The sequence below is a fragment of the Erpetoichthys calabaricus genome, chromosome 7, assembly GCF_900747795.2.
Source record: "Erpetoichthys calabaricus chromosome 7, fErpCal1.3, whole genome shotgun sequence".
Lineage (NCBI taxonomy): Eukaryota > Metazoa > Chordata > Cladistia > Polypteriformes > Polypteridae > Erpetoichthys > Erpetoichthys calabaricus.
In genome coordinates, this window is record NC_041400.2 from 33,512,224 (window position 1) to 33,532,303 (window position 20,080).

The window sequence follows — 20,080 nt, forward strand, 5'->3', positions numbered from 1 at the left end:
CTCAAATTTGGTATACATATTGTGAGCTGGGGGGTTAAAAAACGCTGAGAGACTACCTTCACATTGCTCCCTTGCTTACTGGGCTTACTTGCGGCCGATCTACCGCACGATCCGCACGGTACTTCGCATACTTAAAAGTCCGAATAGCACCTGTCCATTTTTGAGTGTTTGCTTTTCTCTCTCTCTGACCTTCCCTGCTCCTGACGCGCACTCCTTTGAAGAGAAAGATATGTTTGCATTCTTTTAACTGTGAGACGGAACTGTTATTTCCGTCTTGTCAAGGAGCACGTTTAAACTTTTGAAAAAGAGAAATGTTTGTTTGCAGTGTTTGAATAAAGTTCCTTTCTCTACAACCTCCTGTGTTTCTGTGCAAATCTGTGACCCAAACGTGACAATATACTACGTGACGTCTACTATCTGCTTTTAAGGTGATGATTGACCTCCAAGGTTATTCCTCTTTTTATTTTTATTTTATTGTAGAATCAACTCTTGGCAGTGGCCAGCAGGGTGGCCGTGCTGCACATGCGTACAGGCTTCGTTCTCATCCCTACCACCTTCTCCGCCACTTCCCTTGCCTCTTCATTTCTTAATTCATTCTTGTGGCAAATTGAAGACTTGAAGTGCCAGCTTAAGTGAAAAATTAAAGAAAACATACTAAGTAATTATAACACAAACACTGACTTAATGAGGTTTAACGCAAAAAGATGCTGACAAAAGAAGAGAAGAAGCAGGCTGCTAGGGTGGAGAAAAGAAGAGCTGCACAGGAAACAGCAAGTGCATCAACCTCTGAGCAAACGAATGTCAAATGTACAGAGAAAAGAGTATGAAAATTATGAATGCTCAAGTCAAATATATTACGTGCAGTGTGTTGTTACTGGTACTATATAATACAAAAATAAAAATAACAATAATACTATGCCATAGTGACTCTTTTATTCCATTCCTGACAAGATGTGAACAACACTGAAACAAGAGGAGATTTAGGCAGTCTAACTTATATTATCATGAAGAGTTTTTGGAATCTTTCAAGCAAAAAGAGCAAATACTTATGAAATACTATGCACACTCACTCAAAAAGTATAGTGTCCTCAAAAGACTTTGCTTCATATCTGCCATCTAAAGTGCTACTTTATTTCACCACCTACAGGTATCATCACATTTGAGATTCTACTATGATAATCCTCCAAGTCCCAACCAATTGTTGAGATATGGAATCTCAAGGCTCAAGTTTCATGCACACATTTGGTATATTGGGCAGCAAACTGTTGTGGAAAATGGCTAATGAGTAAAAAAACAAAGTCCTTTGATTATTTAACATTCCTTGAAAATGCACCCAGTATTCTCCAGGTGCCCCTCAATATAAGTTCTCATCAGCATTTTTGCTGAGGAAGCTTAATTAGAATTGCAAGAATGATTTTTTTTTTCTTTTGCACAGAAGGGACTGACCTCTGTTATTGTTATGAATGCAGGAAGGGAAGGTATTTAACTTGATATGCAAAGTCAGCAACACTTGATGACCCTAACAAAACTCAACAGAATGTTACGGTCACATTTTAGCAGTTGTTCAGTTATTCTTAATAAGATGGGCTCTCATGTTTACTGAAAATAAAAATAGTCAACCCAGAATTATTTTCTTAAACTGGCTTTTGATCTATGCAATCAGGCTTTTTATTAAAATTTGGGTGTTGTCATAGAAAATTTGCTAGATGATCACAGACTTTTATAATAATTTCACTTTAACTGTGAGTGCCCCCTGTGAGGAGTGTGTGTACACTCGCTATATTTGTGTGGCTGTTCTTTAGCAGCTTTGCTTGCTGTTTTGTTGGTTAAGTACTCGAAGTTGAAGTTTTATTGGACTTGGATGCATGTGTGGGTGTGAGTATGACCTCTCCTGTAACTTCTACAGAGATAGAAAGACACTGGATCTTAAATCACGTACATTTTTAAAACTCTTCATTAAATAATTTTTCTGCCTTCAATGACATATGATATGCATTTTGATTAATAATGAGAATGTTTGATTTTGTTTTATTAAATTAAGTTTAGAATATAAGGATGTGGAGGGTTAGGAAAAATATTTTCTCTTATGAATTTGTCATCTGAATATTAGTAAAACGGGCGGCACGGTGGCGCAGTGGGTAGCGCTGCTGCCTCGCAGTTGGGAGATCTGGGGACCTGGGTTCGATTCCCGGGTCCTCCCTGCATGGAGTTTGCATGTTCTCCCCGTGTCTGCGTGGGTTTCCTCCGGGTGCTCCGGTTTCCTCCCACAATCCAAAGACATGCAGGTTAGGTGGATTGGCGATTCTAAATTGGCCCTAGTGTGTGCTTGGTGTGTGGGTGTGTTTGTGTGTGTCCTGCGGTGGGTTGGCACCCTGCCCAGGATTGTTTCCTGCCTTGTGCCCTGTGTTGGCTGGGATTGGCTCCAGCAGACCCCCGTGACCCTGTGTTCAGATTCAGCAGGTTGGAAAATGGATGGGTGGATGGATGGATATTAGTAAAACTGTATACATTGGTATACAGTAGATATTAATTTCATATCTCTAAAGGTCATCAGTCAAATAAAGCAGTCCAAATGTAGCATCAATGAAAATGTCTGGTAACATTTTATACACAGTACATTATACTGCGCATTGTAGTTAATATTCATGATGTTTAGGGATTTTTTTTAATTTATGCAGTTTACAGTCAAACAATATTACAGACTCCAGAAACAATGGTTATTTGCACTGTAATTAGATTATACTCCAGACTCCACAGAAATACATGATACAATAAATAGGAAAAACAAAACTGAAAATTATATGATAAAAAGAGACCACAAAATTTGCGAATATTAAATGCCAAGGTACACTGCTAGATTGTACTGAAAAGGAACCACAAATTATAATAAGAATGGGAACTACAATAATTGTAAATCATGCAATAAATAAGATCATAAACTGTTCACACATTATACAATTACCTTTAACAGTAATAAAATTGCAAATTATACCAAAATAGATAATACAAAACAGAAAATATGAAATACATTACACAATTAGATTATAACATAGCAAAACTAAACATTTTACATTAACTATGAACTATAAACCTGTAGCTATTAATGTGCATACAATAAGAATAAAAAAGGACTCTTAAAAGTGCTAATACTAAAAGCAATTGACCCAGGTAGATGATGAAAAACTGCAAATAATGAGCACTATTCAACTAAATTTCACAGAAATTCTTTACTTTTCACATGTCAGCAAGGTTTTGACTCCAAGTAAATCTCTTTCTCCACTTGTGCTGACCAACTTTGTGATGTCCTCCATTACTTGTTAAGTTTGTCAGTAGGACTCCAGAAAGTGCCACTGCTGTTCAAAGAGATCCGGCATTGTTCCTGTTTGAAAGATGATAGGTGCCTCTTCACCTAATAACTACAGACCAGTGGCCCTTACATCATGAAGACATCCGAGAGGCTGGTCCGGGGCTATTTGAGTCCGCTTCTGATAAACCATTTGGACCCACTGCAGTTTGCCTATTGGGCAAAGACTGGGCTGTATCACAGACGGCCGGGGTCCTTGTCCGGCCGGGACACCTCTTCACGGAGAGGACCGGGGGAGCAAGCATGGGCAGAACAGTACCTCCTCCGGGTCATTAGATGGCAGCCCCCATGGGTTGCAGTGGTGCCTCGGAATCCCGCAGAGCTTCATTGAAGTTGGAGTTATCTACAGCCCTGTTGGGATCCGGGGGTGCGGTCAGAGGCTGGTGCAAAAGCTGCCCTTGGTTTTCCGCAACACCCGGAAGTGCTGCCAGAAGTAGGTCAACAAGCACCTGGAGCACTTCTGGGGGTGTTATAAAAGGAGCCAGCAGTCACCACTCCGGAAGGAGTGGGACTAAGCTTGTTGGAGAGGAATGGAGGAGAAAAAAGAGAAGTAAAAGTATTGTGTGTGTGTGTGCTTAGTGCTTGTTGGGACTGTGTTGTGCCTGTGGGAGACGGGGAAGGCATTGCCCACAGGCGAAGAAAAATTAAAACTTGTGTTTTTATTAGTGTGCCTCCTGTGTCTGTGTGTGTCGGGTCAAGCACTGGTATAGCGCCATCTACACTCACAACTGGAAGATGCAATTATCTATGTGCTCCACAAGGCTTATAAGCTGGCAGCACTGACGAATATGTTTTCTGATTTCTCACGTGCCTTTAGTATTATCCAGTCATCCTGGTTAAGGAGTAATTTTAGGGATATGTAAGTACATCAGCCTATGGTGTCCTCAATAATGATCTATCTGTCCGGCAGACCACAATTTATGATGCTCAAAGACTGTGTTTCTGATATGGATGTGAGCAACACAGGAGCACCACAAGGAACAGTGCTGCCTCCTTTTCTCTTCGCTCTGTACACCTCAGGCTATAAATATAACACTAGGTCATGTCACTTGCAGACATTCTCAGATGATTCTGCACTCATGATGTGTATTGATAAAGAGGATGAGACAGAGGAGAGGAGTCAGGTAGAGAAGTTTGTTTATTGGTGCAAGGAACTGGTTATTGACTTTGTGAAAGAAAAATTAACTGCTTGAAAGCTACTAAGGGTTAAAAGCTGACAAAGCTATTTTGCTATAACGGCAGGTTAATCATACTGGCATCTGTCATAAGACAGGGTGCAGTAAGCTGACCTAGGACAACTTCCTCTTTAGGAACGTGTCTGTTAGACACAGGAAAGATGACCTTTCCTTCTTTAGGGCTCCATCAGACACGTACACAAAACAGAAATGGTTGGTCGATTTGCACAATACAAGATGAAATGCTTAGATAAATCACATTATGCTTATTGATAAGTAAGGGGAAGGGGGAGGGAGGAAAAAATATAAAGAGGATCGAAAAAGGGAATCTGCGCTCTTCTGCCTTGCAACGCATGAATCCATGTACTCGTCTGTGTCAGAATAAGAGCTGATTGATTGAATTATCCCTGTCTTCCTCTAAGGTTTCTTTCACAACTTTCATCAAACCAAAGAACAGGTATTGGATGTAGGGGTGGTACACTGTTACAAATACTTAGGGTCCACATCAGTGACAAATTGGACTGGTTTAGTAATACAGAGGAACTATATAAGAAAGGGCAGAGCAGACTCTTTTCTTCTTAGGAGACTGCATTCCTTTAATGTCAGTATTGACATTATTTACATATCCTGCAATTCTGTGTTAGCCAGTGCAACCTTCTATGCTGTGGTGTGCCGGGCTAATAACATCATATAAAGGCAGGCTTACCAAATAAAGAGGTTAATTAAGAAAGGATGAACACCTGACCAACATGAGGTAATAGTGAAGGATGGTATTAAAACAAAGCTGAGTGTTATTATGAACAATGTGGCACATTCTCTCTCTGACACACTGAGTACATTTGGCCAACAAATTAATTAGAAGTGTGTCAAGAAATGCTACCTGGGCTCCTTTACACCAATAGCAAAATGCTTTTAGAACACTTACATGCTGTTTTGCTCTCTCTTTTTATTTATTTATTTATTTATTTTGCATTTTACCTAAAGAAAATCCTACACAGAAACGGAGAATGCACAAAAGCCACAGAGGTGTCACCCAAGTGAAGGATATGAACACAGAAAGTGTAATCCTTAAAGCATCAGTGCTGACAACTGCACCACCCATAATTACAAACATGGGCACTTCAGCAAAATTACAAGAGCCTACAATTTCATAAAACTTCAGGTTTTTACCAGAACAGACATAATTCAGACTACTTCTAACTGCACTAAAACTGTAAAACCTCTCACCTCTGTAACCACCTGAACTGTTCTGGCCACAAGCAGTTTGGAATCATTATGTAGTAGAATTTAATTTGATTCTCTACCTGTGATGAAATCCTCATATTTAAATTAAAAGCATAAATATTATGGAATGGATTGTTACACTTGCACTAGCTACAGTATATGCAAAGCTTAATATATAAAAATGAATATTTGCATGAATAAGCTTACCACACCAGCTCTGCAATACCTGTAGTAGTGTAAAGGTCCTAAGAGAGCTGCAACGTATTAAGTATTTCATTACAACTCTGAATCAGCACTTAAAAATTAGATAACTTGTATATTAAAATCAACCAATTACCCGTTGTCCCGCCTTCAGAAAATATTTAGTATTAGGAGATGCACTGACAAAAAATGGACTCCAGCAATATAATAAATTACCAGATACACAGCAAAATCCTGGGATCCCCTTACTAAGTAACTTTCTAGGCAAACTTCCAGGTGTGGCAGAAGTGCTGATATCTAGGGCTCCTCAATTCACTGGGTGCCCCCTTGTTGTGGCCACGGGCCCCAATAGGGTTGAGCTTCCATGCTCGATTCCCATGGCCCCCATACAGACCAGGGTGGCTGCCCTTTCGTGGCCCTGGGGAGGTATAATCCCTCTCCCAGTCCTTCCTGGGGTCCTGGCTGGGCATAAGCCACCAGCTGACCGCCACACCCTGTAAATCCTCCCTGTGTGGATAGCGCTTTAAGTACTGAGAAAAGCGCTATATAAATGTAATTAATTATTATTATTATTATAAATTCTGCAACACACAAAAGTGAAGTTTCGCATGAATTACCTTCAATAGGACCACTCAGGTGGTGGCTCATGGACCGAACATATTTTGCCAGTGTATCTGTTTTCTGATACACTGCAAAAGAGACAATCATCACCCTCTTTCATATTTTGTTATTTTCAACCCATTCTGAAACCTCAACCTGGTGTGTTCACACCTGAGGAATACACATACCAAAATACAAAAACTGCCATTGAGATACTGACTGAAAATTAAATGTCATGTCTATAATGTTCAAGCACAGTGTCTTCTGAATGAAGCAGAAGCACATTATAAACCTTGCCTATTTTTCGTATGAAATTTTCAAACATACCCAATCCCCCCCACAAACAGTGACCTATGACCTCAAATATCTACATGTGACCTTCAAAGTTCTAAGAACCAACTCTGAAGAGCACTCAGTTGTAGCATCAATGATATCAGATATTAAAATTAACAAACCTGAGGAGACATCAGAAATGATCCGTCCAGATTTAGAAAGAGTTAGTCTAACTTTGCCCTCTACAAGGCAAAGCTGTATATTTCCCAAGCTTTGATAAAGTTCAGTTGTTAGCAGCAATCCTGCCATATTCCAGGTGCGGAACTGGAAGCTTACAGATATACTTTCTTGTACTGGAGATCCTGGCAAAAGCAGATAACTACGAGGACTCCCAAAGGTTACAGGAACATTGGCAGGCTCTGAGCAGGAATATGTTACATTACCCTGAAAACAAGCAAACAAAGTGTCATAAGCTTTACAATAATATTTTTAAAAGGTGAGCAAACAATAAATCTTTTAAAAAGTGATTACAATTGCCTTATTTTAGTTTCAGTTATTTTTGGTCATCAGTGGTTATGTTAGAACATATATTTTAATTCATTTTGACGGTCTGTATGACATACCATGCCAACTTACTTTACGTACTGTATATTTAAGATGTGAAAATAGGGATAGAGTATATAAAATGATAAAACAAATATCCACCCATTTCCTAAGCTCACTTAATCCATAACATGGTTGTAGGATGGAAGAGCTACAATTAAAAAACAGGGAAGAAAGCCATCATTGATGTGATATCAGTCCATTGGAAAGCACAAATCCACATTAACTTAGACTAACCTAATACACATTTGCAATCAGCCTAACAGCATGTGCCAAGGTTAAGGGCAAATACTGGAATGCACAAATAAAATCCACATGAGCATGGGTAAAGCTGCCCCAAAGACATGCAAGATGTTCAAGTCTAAGCCTTTCTTGGTGTTCAACAGTATTCATTGTATTATAATTAACTTCCATAAAGAGCTCTGTTATAAAGCTCATTACAGATCCATTATTACCATTTCACATGATAGTTTGAGAGGTTTAGACTATGTAACCAGGAGGGTGACCACCAAACCCCAGACACAATCACACCAAATTCAGTCATGGGTTCAAATATTGTCCCTTTTAAAAATCAAGGTACCTTGACAAACAGATAAGCACAATCAAAATATGACAAACACAGAAGTTCAACTCCTCTCCCTCCCACAAAGAGTTTTGTCCTCTGCCTTCCAATGCTGACTTGCCAGGTAAGGCAGGGTGGCTTTAAACCAGACACCATAAGTATGGCTGGTGCTAGGGCATAGCCCATTGGAAGCACTTCCGGGTCAAGCAAAAGTTTGTAAGAGTGGAGACCATGAATCCCCACAGCACTGTCCGGCGACACCCACAGAACCCAACAGGGCTGCTCCATGGCACTATAGTTCCCAGCATGCTCTGCAGGTGTCCGTGTGGGTGCTGAAGCCCAGGGATACTGCCATCTAAAGTACTGGGAGAGCAGATAGTCCGATACAATTTCTTCCCCTGGCTCTCCATTCTATTGGTCACCCAGGAGGTTAAGAATCTTCAGTCCATCCCAGCCGGGTTGCCACCAAACCCACTTCTAGAAGGGCATCTCCTGCCTGCCTCCTGGGCAAGGCAGGATGTTCGTCGCCTTTTTTCTTGTGCCTCCAAAGGACTGGCCCTCCTGTCCAAGATGTCCACCTCATGTCCCACTCATGTACACTGTCCATCACAACTCAAAATCAACAAAACAAAAGAGGTAATTTAGGAATTCATACACTACAATACTGACATTAATGGGTCTGCTTTGGAAAGTGTGAGTACATTCAAGTTCATAATATTCTCCATGGCTAAATAAGGTTAAGAAACCTCATTTAAACCTTCAGGTTTTCAGATGGCCAAGAAAAGATCATTTATCTTCTAGGATCCTCAGAAGATAATACACAGATCCACTGTAGACAGCTTACTAACTAGCTGCAAGACAATCTGATATGGAAAGTTCACTCTAGCAGAACATGTGGTTAAAACAGTCCACTTCATCTTTTCTGCGAGGTTCTTAGACAGCCATACAGGACAACCATGAGAAGAAATGCCTTTCCATAATGACAGAACCCACACCTCAGCAACAGACTGTTTTGCCTCCTTCCATCCATTCCAGGCTGCTGCAGCAGACTCTCAATTTTTACCAACTAACATTAAACTGTGAACTCCTTTTCAATCATTTAACCAGTGACCAAGACTCCCATTATGTGAGCACCTGCACTACCAGGCACCATGCAATACTAATTCAGTGTGACTAGTCACTCATATCTGACGACAACTTGTTCTGTCTCACTCATGGTGCATACTTACAGTATATGGTATATTTTGTACAGTTGTTTGTCACTATTACTAAATAGTGTGCCTTTATTGGCATTGCATGTTTCTGTACTAGTGGAACTATTTACAAACACTCTTCATTGTACTACATAGTGCAATGACAATAAAATGAATTAAATTGAATTTATAAGAAACAAAGTAAAGTTAAACGCCCAGTATATTAACTCTTCTAAAGAAGGTGTTGTCAAATGTTGATTTCACAAGGTAGAAAACTAAATATTGAGGAAAGTCACCTAGAAAGTACTACTTAGTTTAATCCGTTAGATGGTGGCAATGACTGTCAATTAAACAGAATCATGCGATTCTTACAGCACAACATCAATAATGCCAGTCTCTCGTTTCCAAATAAAAATATTTAAAAAATTAAGATTTTGTGTATTGTGGATGATAAGGATTCTTCACTTTAAGTGATAAGAAAGTGACAATGAAAGGGCTGTTGAAAAACAGTGTCACCAGCATAACACATATTGCAAATAGTGTGACTTAGCAGTGCATGCAATTGGTTACTTTTAATGGTATGCTTCAAAATTTCAGGTTTTTCATGTATAAAGAGTTTATACATGTAGTACATAGATGTATGTTTTTCATAATTTGAGGAATACATTTTTTCCATTTTTTTTAATTAGCCCACAGCTTTAAAATCAGTGTTAAAACCCAAAGCAACCGCAAACAATTGTTATGAGATTATATATATATATATATATATATATATATATATATATATATATATATATATATATATATATACTGTGTATATATATTGTCATGCATGAGCGCATGGGGAGCAGCTTAAGGACCCGACATGCAACGCAACAAGTCATGCCAGGGGACAACGGCAGGGGTACTAACCTCTCTCTCTCTGTTTTCTCAGAAAAGATGAAGCACCGCTGCCATAATCTCACCCAGACGACTCCAAGAAATGCAACACTTTCGGGTCCCTTTCTTTCCTCTCGTCCCCATTTGATGACATCAAAGGAGGCTCAAGCCCATTGGGGCCCATGGCCACCGCCAGGGGGCGCCCCAAGCTTCATGAAACCCGGGAAACATTCACTTCCGCCACACCTGGGAAGATGGAGGAAGATCCTTCTAGGGACGCCCGGAGGTGCTTCTGGGTGCAAGAGCAGCACTTCCACCACAGGCACCTGGAGCACATCCTGGTGGAAATAAAAGGGACCACCTCCCTACAATCAGGGAGCTAGAGTCGGGAGTGGGAGCAGGACGAGGCTCCCATGGAGAGAAGAAAAGGCTACCCACTGACATTCAGGCCCGGATTAGGGGTGTTTAGTGCTGGGAACACAGTGTGCTGTGCGGGACTGTTGTGTAGAAAGGAAAATAAACGTGTGCCTTTTGATAAAAAAATGATCTCAATGTGATGGTGTCCGGGCATGTCTCACAATATATATATATATATATATATATATATATATATATATATATATATATATATATATATATATACACACATATACACACAGGGCTATTCAAAATAAAACAAAAATGTTTCATGGCCATTGAGGTTTCATGCACTCAATGTAAGCACCATGTGTAGCGTGACAAATATCAAAATGGTAGACCATTTCTTGCGGCACACGAGTCAACTGGTGCCTGGTTACTAAATTCACAGTTTCCTCAATTTGATGTCACAAATCTTGAAGATTAGTGGGCACAGGTGGGATAAACACTCTTTCTTTAATGTACCCCCATATCGGAGGGGGTAAGGTCTGGAGACCTGGGAGGCCACAGACGATGAGCAAGATCTTGTTGTTCAGGAAAAGAGGCAGGGCACCATCTTGCATGAAAATGAGGTCATTCAAATCTTGAAGTTGAATTTTTAAACTTTGAACATTCCTATATCCAGTGTTGTGTGGAATGTGTTTCTGTCTTATACAGTCTGTTTGAAATAAATGTTATATATATATATATATATATATATATATATATATATATATATATATATATATATATATATATATATATATATATATATATAAAGAGAGAGAGAAAAAAAATGTGTTAAAAAGCAGAAAAGGTTTTACATTGGGCAGTGGTCTTATTATACTGAAAGAGCTTACAGTAACAGTTGTTAAGTTCAGTCCCCAAGAGTACAAAGGCTTTACAACAATGAAAATGCCAGTTTTGGCTGTGGCAAACACAGTGTAGTGGGGTATTCACTGTACGAGTCACATTGCCTTGGAGATTTTCTTGAAGCATCCATTTGAAACATGTCAAAATTCTACCAGAGTTATTCTGATACTTAAGGCAGAGAGGCCGTGAATAATAGAAGTAGTATTGGTAAAGTGATAAGGACGGTCTCTGGAGATGTTATACATGCAGTACAACAGAGTGAAACTTGAATGGCAGCCTAGATGTGAGACTGAAAACTAAGAATATATCTCAGTCCAAAAGCTGATCTGAGTTTCAAGATGGATCTCAAATGATCTAAGTTTTGCTGTTGGTGTCTCTAGAGGGATTTTTGATACATTTCTGCATATTTCTGGTACAGTAGCAACAGTTAGGTTATAATTATTGTAACATGGGGCATTTTGTTGTGTCACCATACTTTGAAAAAAGTTTTTTTTTTATACAGATTTTGTTTAATATAACACAATTAAGGGAAATTAGTAAAAGAAAAAATACTCAAAGCATCAGAATAAATAGAACTAGATCGAACCCAAAGCTTCTCCATTTTGCCTGGCTTTAATGTTTGAGTTCACAACAGATCTAAAGGGTTGGCTTGCCCATGCTCCAGCTATCAAAATCACAATGCAACAAGCACCAAGCACTGTTCCCACTGGCTTCTGAACCTTTATTAGGAAGGACTAGGAGATTACATACAAGTTTGTGCCAAGTGCCTTAACTTGAGGTGTAATAGAGATTAAAATTATGTTCAGGAATGAACTATTTAAATGTATTTGAATGACTGCACAAAATCATTTTCTTTTACCTGTTGTTTCAATTTATAATACTGTATCTAGTATTTTTGATAACTAGTCTGATATAATGTCTTTAGATAGTAAGTTTGAATTGGATGTTTAAAAGAAAGAAAGAACAACCATATATACTGTACTGTATATGTTCAGAGTTTTATTTAGGAATGCACTAGGGGGCTCTGCCTCCTGCTCGCTTCACTCACCAACCCCCAGGCGGGCACTGCACGCTAGCCACTTCGCAGATCTGCTGCTCGCATATGGTGAAGCGGATGTACAATTTAAACAGATTGTTATTTTCATGGGAATTGTTAAATAAGTATAATAGAACTAACTATTTTGCATTACAGAGAGTAATTAACCATAGTAAAAAACAGTAAAACGTAATAAATTGAAAGAAAATTATATTTCATGTTGTGTTAGAGGTATTCATTGCATTATACGTTTCATTCTGTTAGGCTTTGAAATTAACACGCAAATACTTTTCAAACTTACACTTTCATTGTAAAACTTAAGTAAAAACAATTTTTTGAATGAACTTTTCATCAATATCGCATTGAATTTTGATTCCGTGTTTGGACTTACATTGTGACAATGCAATATATAACTGCCCATGAGTGAATATCGTTTCTTTCTCTCTAATAAATAAACCAACTTTTTCGAATGTTCGTCCCTATGATTTGTTAATTGTCATAGCAAAAGCTATTCTAACGGGAAACTGTAAACGTTTTAATACAAATGGCATATCAAGATCTCCATTGGTGTCTAATATTATCCGCAGAAGATGTACTACATTACTTTTCTTGTTGCCTGTTAAAATTTTACATGTCAGAATTGTTCGACCAATTTTGAATACAACTAATCTTGTCCTATTGCATAGCCCATCAATCAGACATAAATTACTCAATAACATTATGATACATTCTTCTTTCAACAGTAATTCGGCTGGTGGAAGACAGGATGGAGTTAATGTTTGTAGATATTCTACGGGATATTGTAAGTTGATGTTTTCATCTTCTGCACCATCACCAACAACTGTTTCAGCATAATCTATTGATACGCATTTCAACAATTTGCCGTGTAAATGATCGTCAATTTTCACATTAATTCGTTTGCCTTAGGATTGCCCGTGTACTCATTTCTTCTGTTGATAACCCTTTGGGATGAAATTCTTCAATAAGATTTGGACATAATAAGTCTTTTTTTATTGGGAACATAAAGTGAGTAAAACGCAAAAATTTATAAGAGCTGTGAGCGCAGGAACTGTGTCTGACTAAAGCATTCACATGAATGAGAGGTGAGAGGACTGTGGGTGTGGTTGAAAATGGTTGAGAGGAGGACAGGACTTAAAAAAAATCTCTTGGCAATACTCTTGTCTCAAGATTTTCTTTTATAATTGAGAGATGTTTCACTCATAAAAACAGTTGTGTTTTATAATTCCACCACACATAACCACCCTGGATGTTTTAGGAATGCTATCACTGATAAGAATTTCTGTTAAGTGCTGCTCTGGGATGTGTAATTTGAGTGTGGGTTAAAGGAAACTGGTAAAATTAATGAACCATTGGAAGTAGGACAATTTTTTGATGCATGAGCACCTAGTCCCCTTCCAGGAAGGCAACATGAGGAAATACAAGTAGCTGATATAAAAGGGCAAGCAGTTTAGTTCTAGTCAGGGATGGAATGGAGGCTGAGTCTGCCTGACCTGAGAAATGGAGGACATCCCTTTGGTCCAGGAAATACAGAAAAAAATGCTGGACAAGCATTCATTTAGACTAAAAATGAAGAATGTCTGTACTGTTCTTTGCAAATGGCCATGCTGTCTGTTTCTACCTTTCCCCTTGCTTTGTCTTGCTAATTGTTTGGTCACTGGCAGCTAGGCTCACTGCTGCCCCCAACTTAAGGAGACTTCATATGCTGTTGTGCAAGTGTCAGCCCTCATGTGTAGTCCTCCTCATGTGAAGACCTACTCATGTAAGACCGATAAGTCTGAGAGACGTCCTGTGCGAATCCACCGAGCAAGGACACCTGACAAAGCCAAAGACACTCCTACTTGACTAAGGTATCTTTTTTCTTTCCTTTCAATATCTTAAACATGTGTCAACAATTCATTCCTGTGCTTAAAGAGACATTTTTCTCACCCCTTTAACAGGAGTGGGAGAAACCCAGACAACCTTCATCTGCTGCATCGACCCACCATTTCAGATACCCTCTTCTCCTTCAGCTTTTGTAACTGCCAGTTTGCGGTCAACAGCGCAGAATTTTTTCCAGCTTTCACCAACTAAGGGGTCTCCAAGTGCTGGCTCTGACACACACATGGATACATGGATTCAGCCAGAAAACACAGTAACACTGACAGCACTTTCCTCTGCCTTCAGCATCTCCCACTCCTGGTGGTTGGCCTTACATTGAAGTGCTGTAAATTTCACCTCTCTGGATATCGTATGCAATTTCACTACCTTTGAATTCAATGCTATTATTGTCTCCTTTCCAATTAAAATGACCATTGTTGTTGTCTATCACCCTCCAGGTTTGTTTGGGATCTTCCTTGACGAGCTGGATGGACTGCTCTCGTCCCTCCCAGATGATGGCAGCCCACTTCCAGTTCTTGGGGACCTGGACATCCACTTGAACATCCCTCCTGCTGCTGACTTCAGTATCACAAAGCTCCACACCCAGCCATTCACAAGGCTGGAATTGTCACTCCTCTATACACACCTGACCACTTTTTCATTCATTTCTCTCTGCTGCTTCCTTCTTCTCACTCTCTTCCCACTGTATCCTTCTGCCATAACCTCCACTTCTTCTCTTCCACCCATTTCTCTTCCATTGTCTCCTCTGCTCTCCCTCCTCCTGACCACGTCTCCTCTTTCAGCAACAACACTGCCACAGGGCAAATACACCCACTCCCACACACCAAACACACACAGGGGCCAAATAAGTATCGCCAGTATACATAACCTGCATGTCTTTGGACTGTAGGAGGAAACCCACACAGACCAGGAGACATGCAAACTCAACACAAATACAAAGTAAGGAAGAACAAAAAAACTACACACTCTTAGATGACAGCCGAAAAAAGAACAATTTATGAAGTTGGTTATTGAATGAGTAAGCAAAAGTAAACAGGCAGATGCTCTTACAGTAGTAGGTATAAAATGTACACAACTAAGGTAACGAGAAAGTTAAACAATGCAAAAAAGGTCAAAATCACAATAAATTCGCAAGAAAAAAATATCGAGTCAAGGAGCCTTTACAGTGGCAGGATGGACTATGATTATGTGAAGATTTTCAATACAACTCCCTTACCTCTCCCACCTCAGGACTGTCATATCATTAGTATTACACAGCAAAATTCACTGATGGGAGTGATTGGGGCAGAGAGCAGACAAAAGAAGTGGCTAAGTGTGGAGTCCTAAGCCAAATCCTTGCATCCGCCATTACAGTGCACACGCAGGCTAACCACCTGATTCAGTATTTAATGAATCACTGGCAGGGAATAACCTTTTAATCCTCACGAGGAAGATACTCCTAGGGTAACCCCAGGAATCACATTTTTGGTCAAATCACCCCTAAGACTTGCTCATTAGAGCTCCTCCTGACAGGACAGATACACCTGCACCTCTGAGCACAAACTCATAACTAAAGGACCTGGCACTCTGGTCGTTCACCATATACAGCAGGGGCCAGTATGTCACCAACAGAAATGTCATTTATTGTTCCCAGATGTATTACTTGAAATTCATGAGTTCTCCTTACATTCATGCTCAGAGAGCAATTACTTCAGAGACATTCTTTAAATAAGTATGTTCACACTGCCCCTTAGTGGGGCCCTTCTTTGATGAGGTGCTTTATTTTATCCTGAATCTTTTCACAAAATGATCATCCGGAGTTGTCACTGCCATTTATAGTTCAATTCTCTCACCAGATGTGAAACAGTACTTCAATGTATTCATGACACTGCTATTTAAAGTGAGTTCAAAATGTGAAAATGTTTTGCTGCACATTTGGATATATTTATTCTCGGCCCTCATTTTTTAAGTACAAGCTTACAGACATCCACAACCTATTTGGTAGTAACTGGCAAAACACAGAAACCAACTGCTGATATGGTGCCAGCCATTAATGAAACTTTCTCATTACCCAATCAATCCGTCCATATTCTCAGACTACTGAATTCAATTTAACATTCAGTGTTGACCAAGCCTATTTTGGCAGCACTGGCCTCAAGGCAGGAGGCAACCATGCATTTGACTTGAACCACTTGCACAGATCTTCAGGATGTGGGAGGAAAACTCGAGGACTAAGAATACTAAATATTCCAGATACAGGGAAAACATCTGGACCACCTAGAATTTGAACCCAGGATTGTAAAAGTACAAGGCAGCAGCACTGTGTCCAACGCATTTTGTTGTACAGTGAAATTTAGAAATGTATTTACTTTAGTTAGTACACAATTTCTTTTTTTCAAAGTGACTTACCTCCAGAAGCAAAGTCAAATAAAAAAGACTGCTATTCTCAATATGCTCTAACCCAATACATAGATAAACAAGCTGACAGCTAATCAAACTTCCATCTTACTTACATCACCAACCTAACCTTTTACTGCTGTGCACTAAGAAAGCAAGGGATTGCTTGTGGCCAGGTATATGTCAGCAACTCACCATGCATTTTCCAGAGTTATTATGTGAACTCATCTAAGTTCTTGGAATGTTTTTCTGTGTCTAACACAAAGTAGCAAAAAGCTGGAAAGGTGTCTTTCTGCTGGAAAATATTTCCTGAGAAATGTACATTATTAAAAGCTGAAATGCGTAATAGTGATTTAATGTATTTCATTTTTATATTATTGTAAATGTAAAAGGGCAAGTCCTTTCTGCTACATGGCCAATTACCTTCACTTTAAAAAGTCCTATTATCTAAAGACATGTAAAGTGAGGAAAAAAAAATTAAAAGCAGAAAATCATTAACTTTGCTAATGGTTTAATGTTACAAATTCATGGCAAACCATCTGTGTTGTACAAAGCGACATTCAGCATCCTTAATAAATCCAAGCTAATGACTATATCAGTCCATTAACATTGGTCATTAGATGTCAACAGTCAGGTTCCACCACCTGTTTACAAATGCAGACATACACGTAATGGCATATTAGATGTCATTTGGAATTAATTCACTAATTACCAATCATTGTCTCACCTACCTGTAAATTAGCTTTATTGTGCTTCACATTTCCAGCCACTTTCACCTATAGTTTGATTTAATCATTTTTCTCTTTTCTTTTTTCAGTTTTACTTTTGTTTGAATAATATTATCTAATAGAGCTCTTACCTCAGTTTGCATCTGTGGCTTTTGTCTTTTGGCAAGATCAATAATGTTCACACCATTATAAAGTATATTTTCCATGCATCCTTGAAAGCCTTTCCTCAATAAAGTGCCCGGTTTTCCTTGAGATGAGACACCTCCAAAGCTGAGCTTGTGAAATAAAATCATTAGACACGTTAAATTTCCCATGAGTAACATGATCCAGTCAGGAATTAATATACCTTATTTTTAAATTTGAACATGTAATGCTCAGAGTAATTGGAATATAGAAAAGGTAACAAGAGCAATGCAATCACAATTTAATTAACTGAATTCTTGCAGAGAAATAAATGGTCAGTTTACCCAACAAGTGTCTAGAATAGCAACAATGTATTCTTGTTATTCTATTTAGGCTAGCTGAAGATTAAGCAAATTCTTACCAGCGCTTCACGTACCATGCATTAAATTTAATCTTTTCTAAAAAAACTATAATACAAAAATAACAAAAAACTGTCAAAATTCTATTCATGTTATTACTGTTTTCAGTAATGTGAAAAATAAATATAATAGCTACAAATTATAAATGACTGTACTGCAAATAAAAATGAAAAATCAACACCCTCCTTATTCCTTTAGCTTATGTCTCTCTAATGGCACTGTTAATACTCATTAAATATGGAATTGTTACCTGCATCACCAAAGGGATGTTTAACAGTACATATGCATTAAACTTAAGTTGTTAATGGATTTAGAGAGCAGTAAGTATGCAGGCATTGCTTCTTGTAATTCTACAACTTACTGTAACCCTACCAATGCATATACTGTATTTATAATGGCTGTCAGAGACCTAAGCCAAAATGAAGTGTAACAAGTAAGAAATTGCAAAACTTAAAATATTTGTCCATACTTTTGCTGTGTAAAACAAGGGTTAGCGATTCACAATATAAGGTAAATAAACACACCTCATAATCGATATGCAAGTGATCATGGTTTCCTTTAATTTGGAACTGGATAGTGTTTTTATCCACAGTGAAATTAACAAACTTGTTAATTCGTTCGATAAGAACTGAATGCCAGTGCTGGTCATCCAAGAGGCTCCCAAGAGTTACCAGCGTATGAGTGTCAGGTGAAAACGCTCTTGTGCCCCCTGTAAAACAAATTTAGACATGATATAAAGATCATTTCCATCCACTTTACACTTAAAAAATATTTTGTGTTATTATTAGCAGTCATGCCAGCCTATTAACAATGAGATCCAGTCATAAATAAACTACTTTTTTAATTAATATTGTTGATTTTTTATACAAACACACAGGTGAAAGGTAACGAACGAAACATTCATTAACAAAGATGAACATAAGAAAAACAGACATTGTCCTCTGAACATTTTTTTACAGTGGATCTTGTTCATTGTCCTTCTATCGAGTTAGCCTACTATTTTCTCTCAAAAAGTGCTCTTCAGCTTTCTCCATTCTAACAGTATCCCACTTTTCAAGATCATAAGTGGTAGCAGAGATTATTGAAGAGTTTGACACTGATGCTCAAACAGCCCTGAAGAATGTTTTGATGTTGATCCTGGAAACAGGCAACTCAGCCACCCCTACACTATGGCAGACCCTTTTCACCTCCCTCTTTCCCTCCTTTGGTTGTGTTATTATATAATATGAATAACTGTATTCATATCATTGCCACCAGGTTCTCCCAGAAAACTCAGGCCTACAGAAGATCGTTTGAGCAGGCTGACCCATTCAATGACCATAAAACCTCATAACTGGATATCTCGTGTGCCTGTAAATGTTCCACCGCACCCTTTTCTTAATGTTAGTGTGGTGCCCATGACATGGATTTTACCTTTAACCTGTACCAGTTTCCCAACACAACAATAGTGGACTACTACCATCTATAAATTCATTATATTATCTGCCTTCCTAATACTCTTCATGCTTTACCACATCTTAAACACCAAAGGTGGTATGAATTATGATGAACATGAAGCACATATTGTACATATTAATACCATTTACAACAACTATGAAAACATATGCATGCAGTAACATTCAGGTTCATTTACAGACTTGACTGGTTTGAAAGATGGAGCATTTGAAAATATTGTAATAACTTCAAAGAATTTGCTATCAGAATTTTATTACATATTTTTGTAACAGTAAGTCAATATTCAAATATTACATGAATGGGGTGTATATAAAACATTTTTAATACCATTTTACAATATCATGTGGCTAAATTTGCTTTAATAGGCAGCAAATTCCAACTCAAGTGATGAAAAGATTCCTGTGCTATCATTTGATTTAAAATCTGTGCTGAAGTCTCAAGCTAAAATTGTTGGCTGCATCCAAACATAACAATCAGAGAATCACTTTGGCACTCTGCTGACAAATTAGTTTTAGAGGAACATTGAATCATTGCAATCAAGGCAGCCAATGAGGTTGTTTTTAGTGTAACAGAACTACTGAGTACACGTTTAGTCACTTCAGCATAAAGTGTCACTGAGCCATCTTTCATATATTTCTACGCAAGGTAAGTTGCTTTTCATTTTTACTTTTCTGGTGTGACACCCCATGTAGTGGCAAGGT

General features: G+C 38.5%; 1 protein-coding gene across 1 annotated transcript in view; it reads right to left on the bottom strand.

Moving 5' to 3' along the window:
* Positions 1–20,080, bottom strand: part of cntnap3 (contactin associated protein family member 3) — a 603,541-nt gene that overhangs the window by 194,588 nt on the left and 388,873 nt on the right. The window contains exons 6-8 of the mRNA XM_028804840.2: positions 18,449–18,633; positions 17,514–17,657; positions 7,020–7,281 (exon numbers count right to left, since the gene is read on the bottom strand). Of these exons, the coding sequence (XP_028660673.1) occupies positions 7,020–7,281; positions 17,514–17,657; positions 18,449–18,633 (591 nt within the window). The remainder of the gene's footprint in view (positions 1–7,019; positions 7,282–17,513; positions 17,658–18,448; positions 18,634–20,080) is intronic.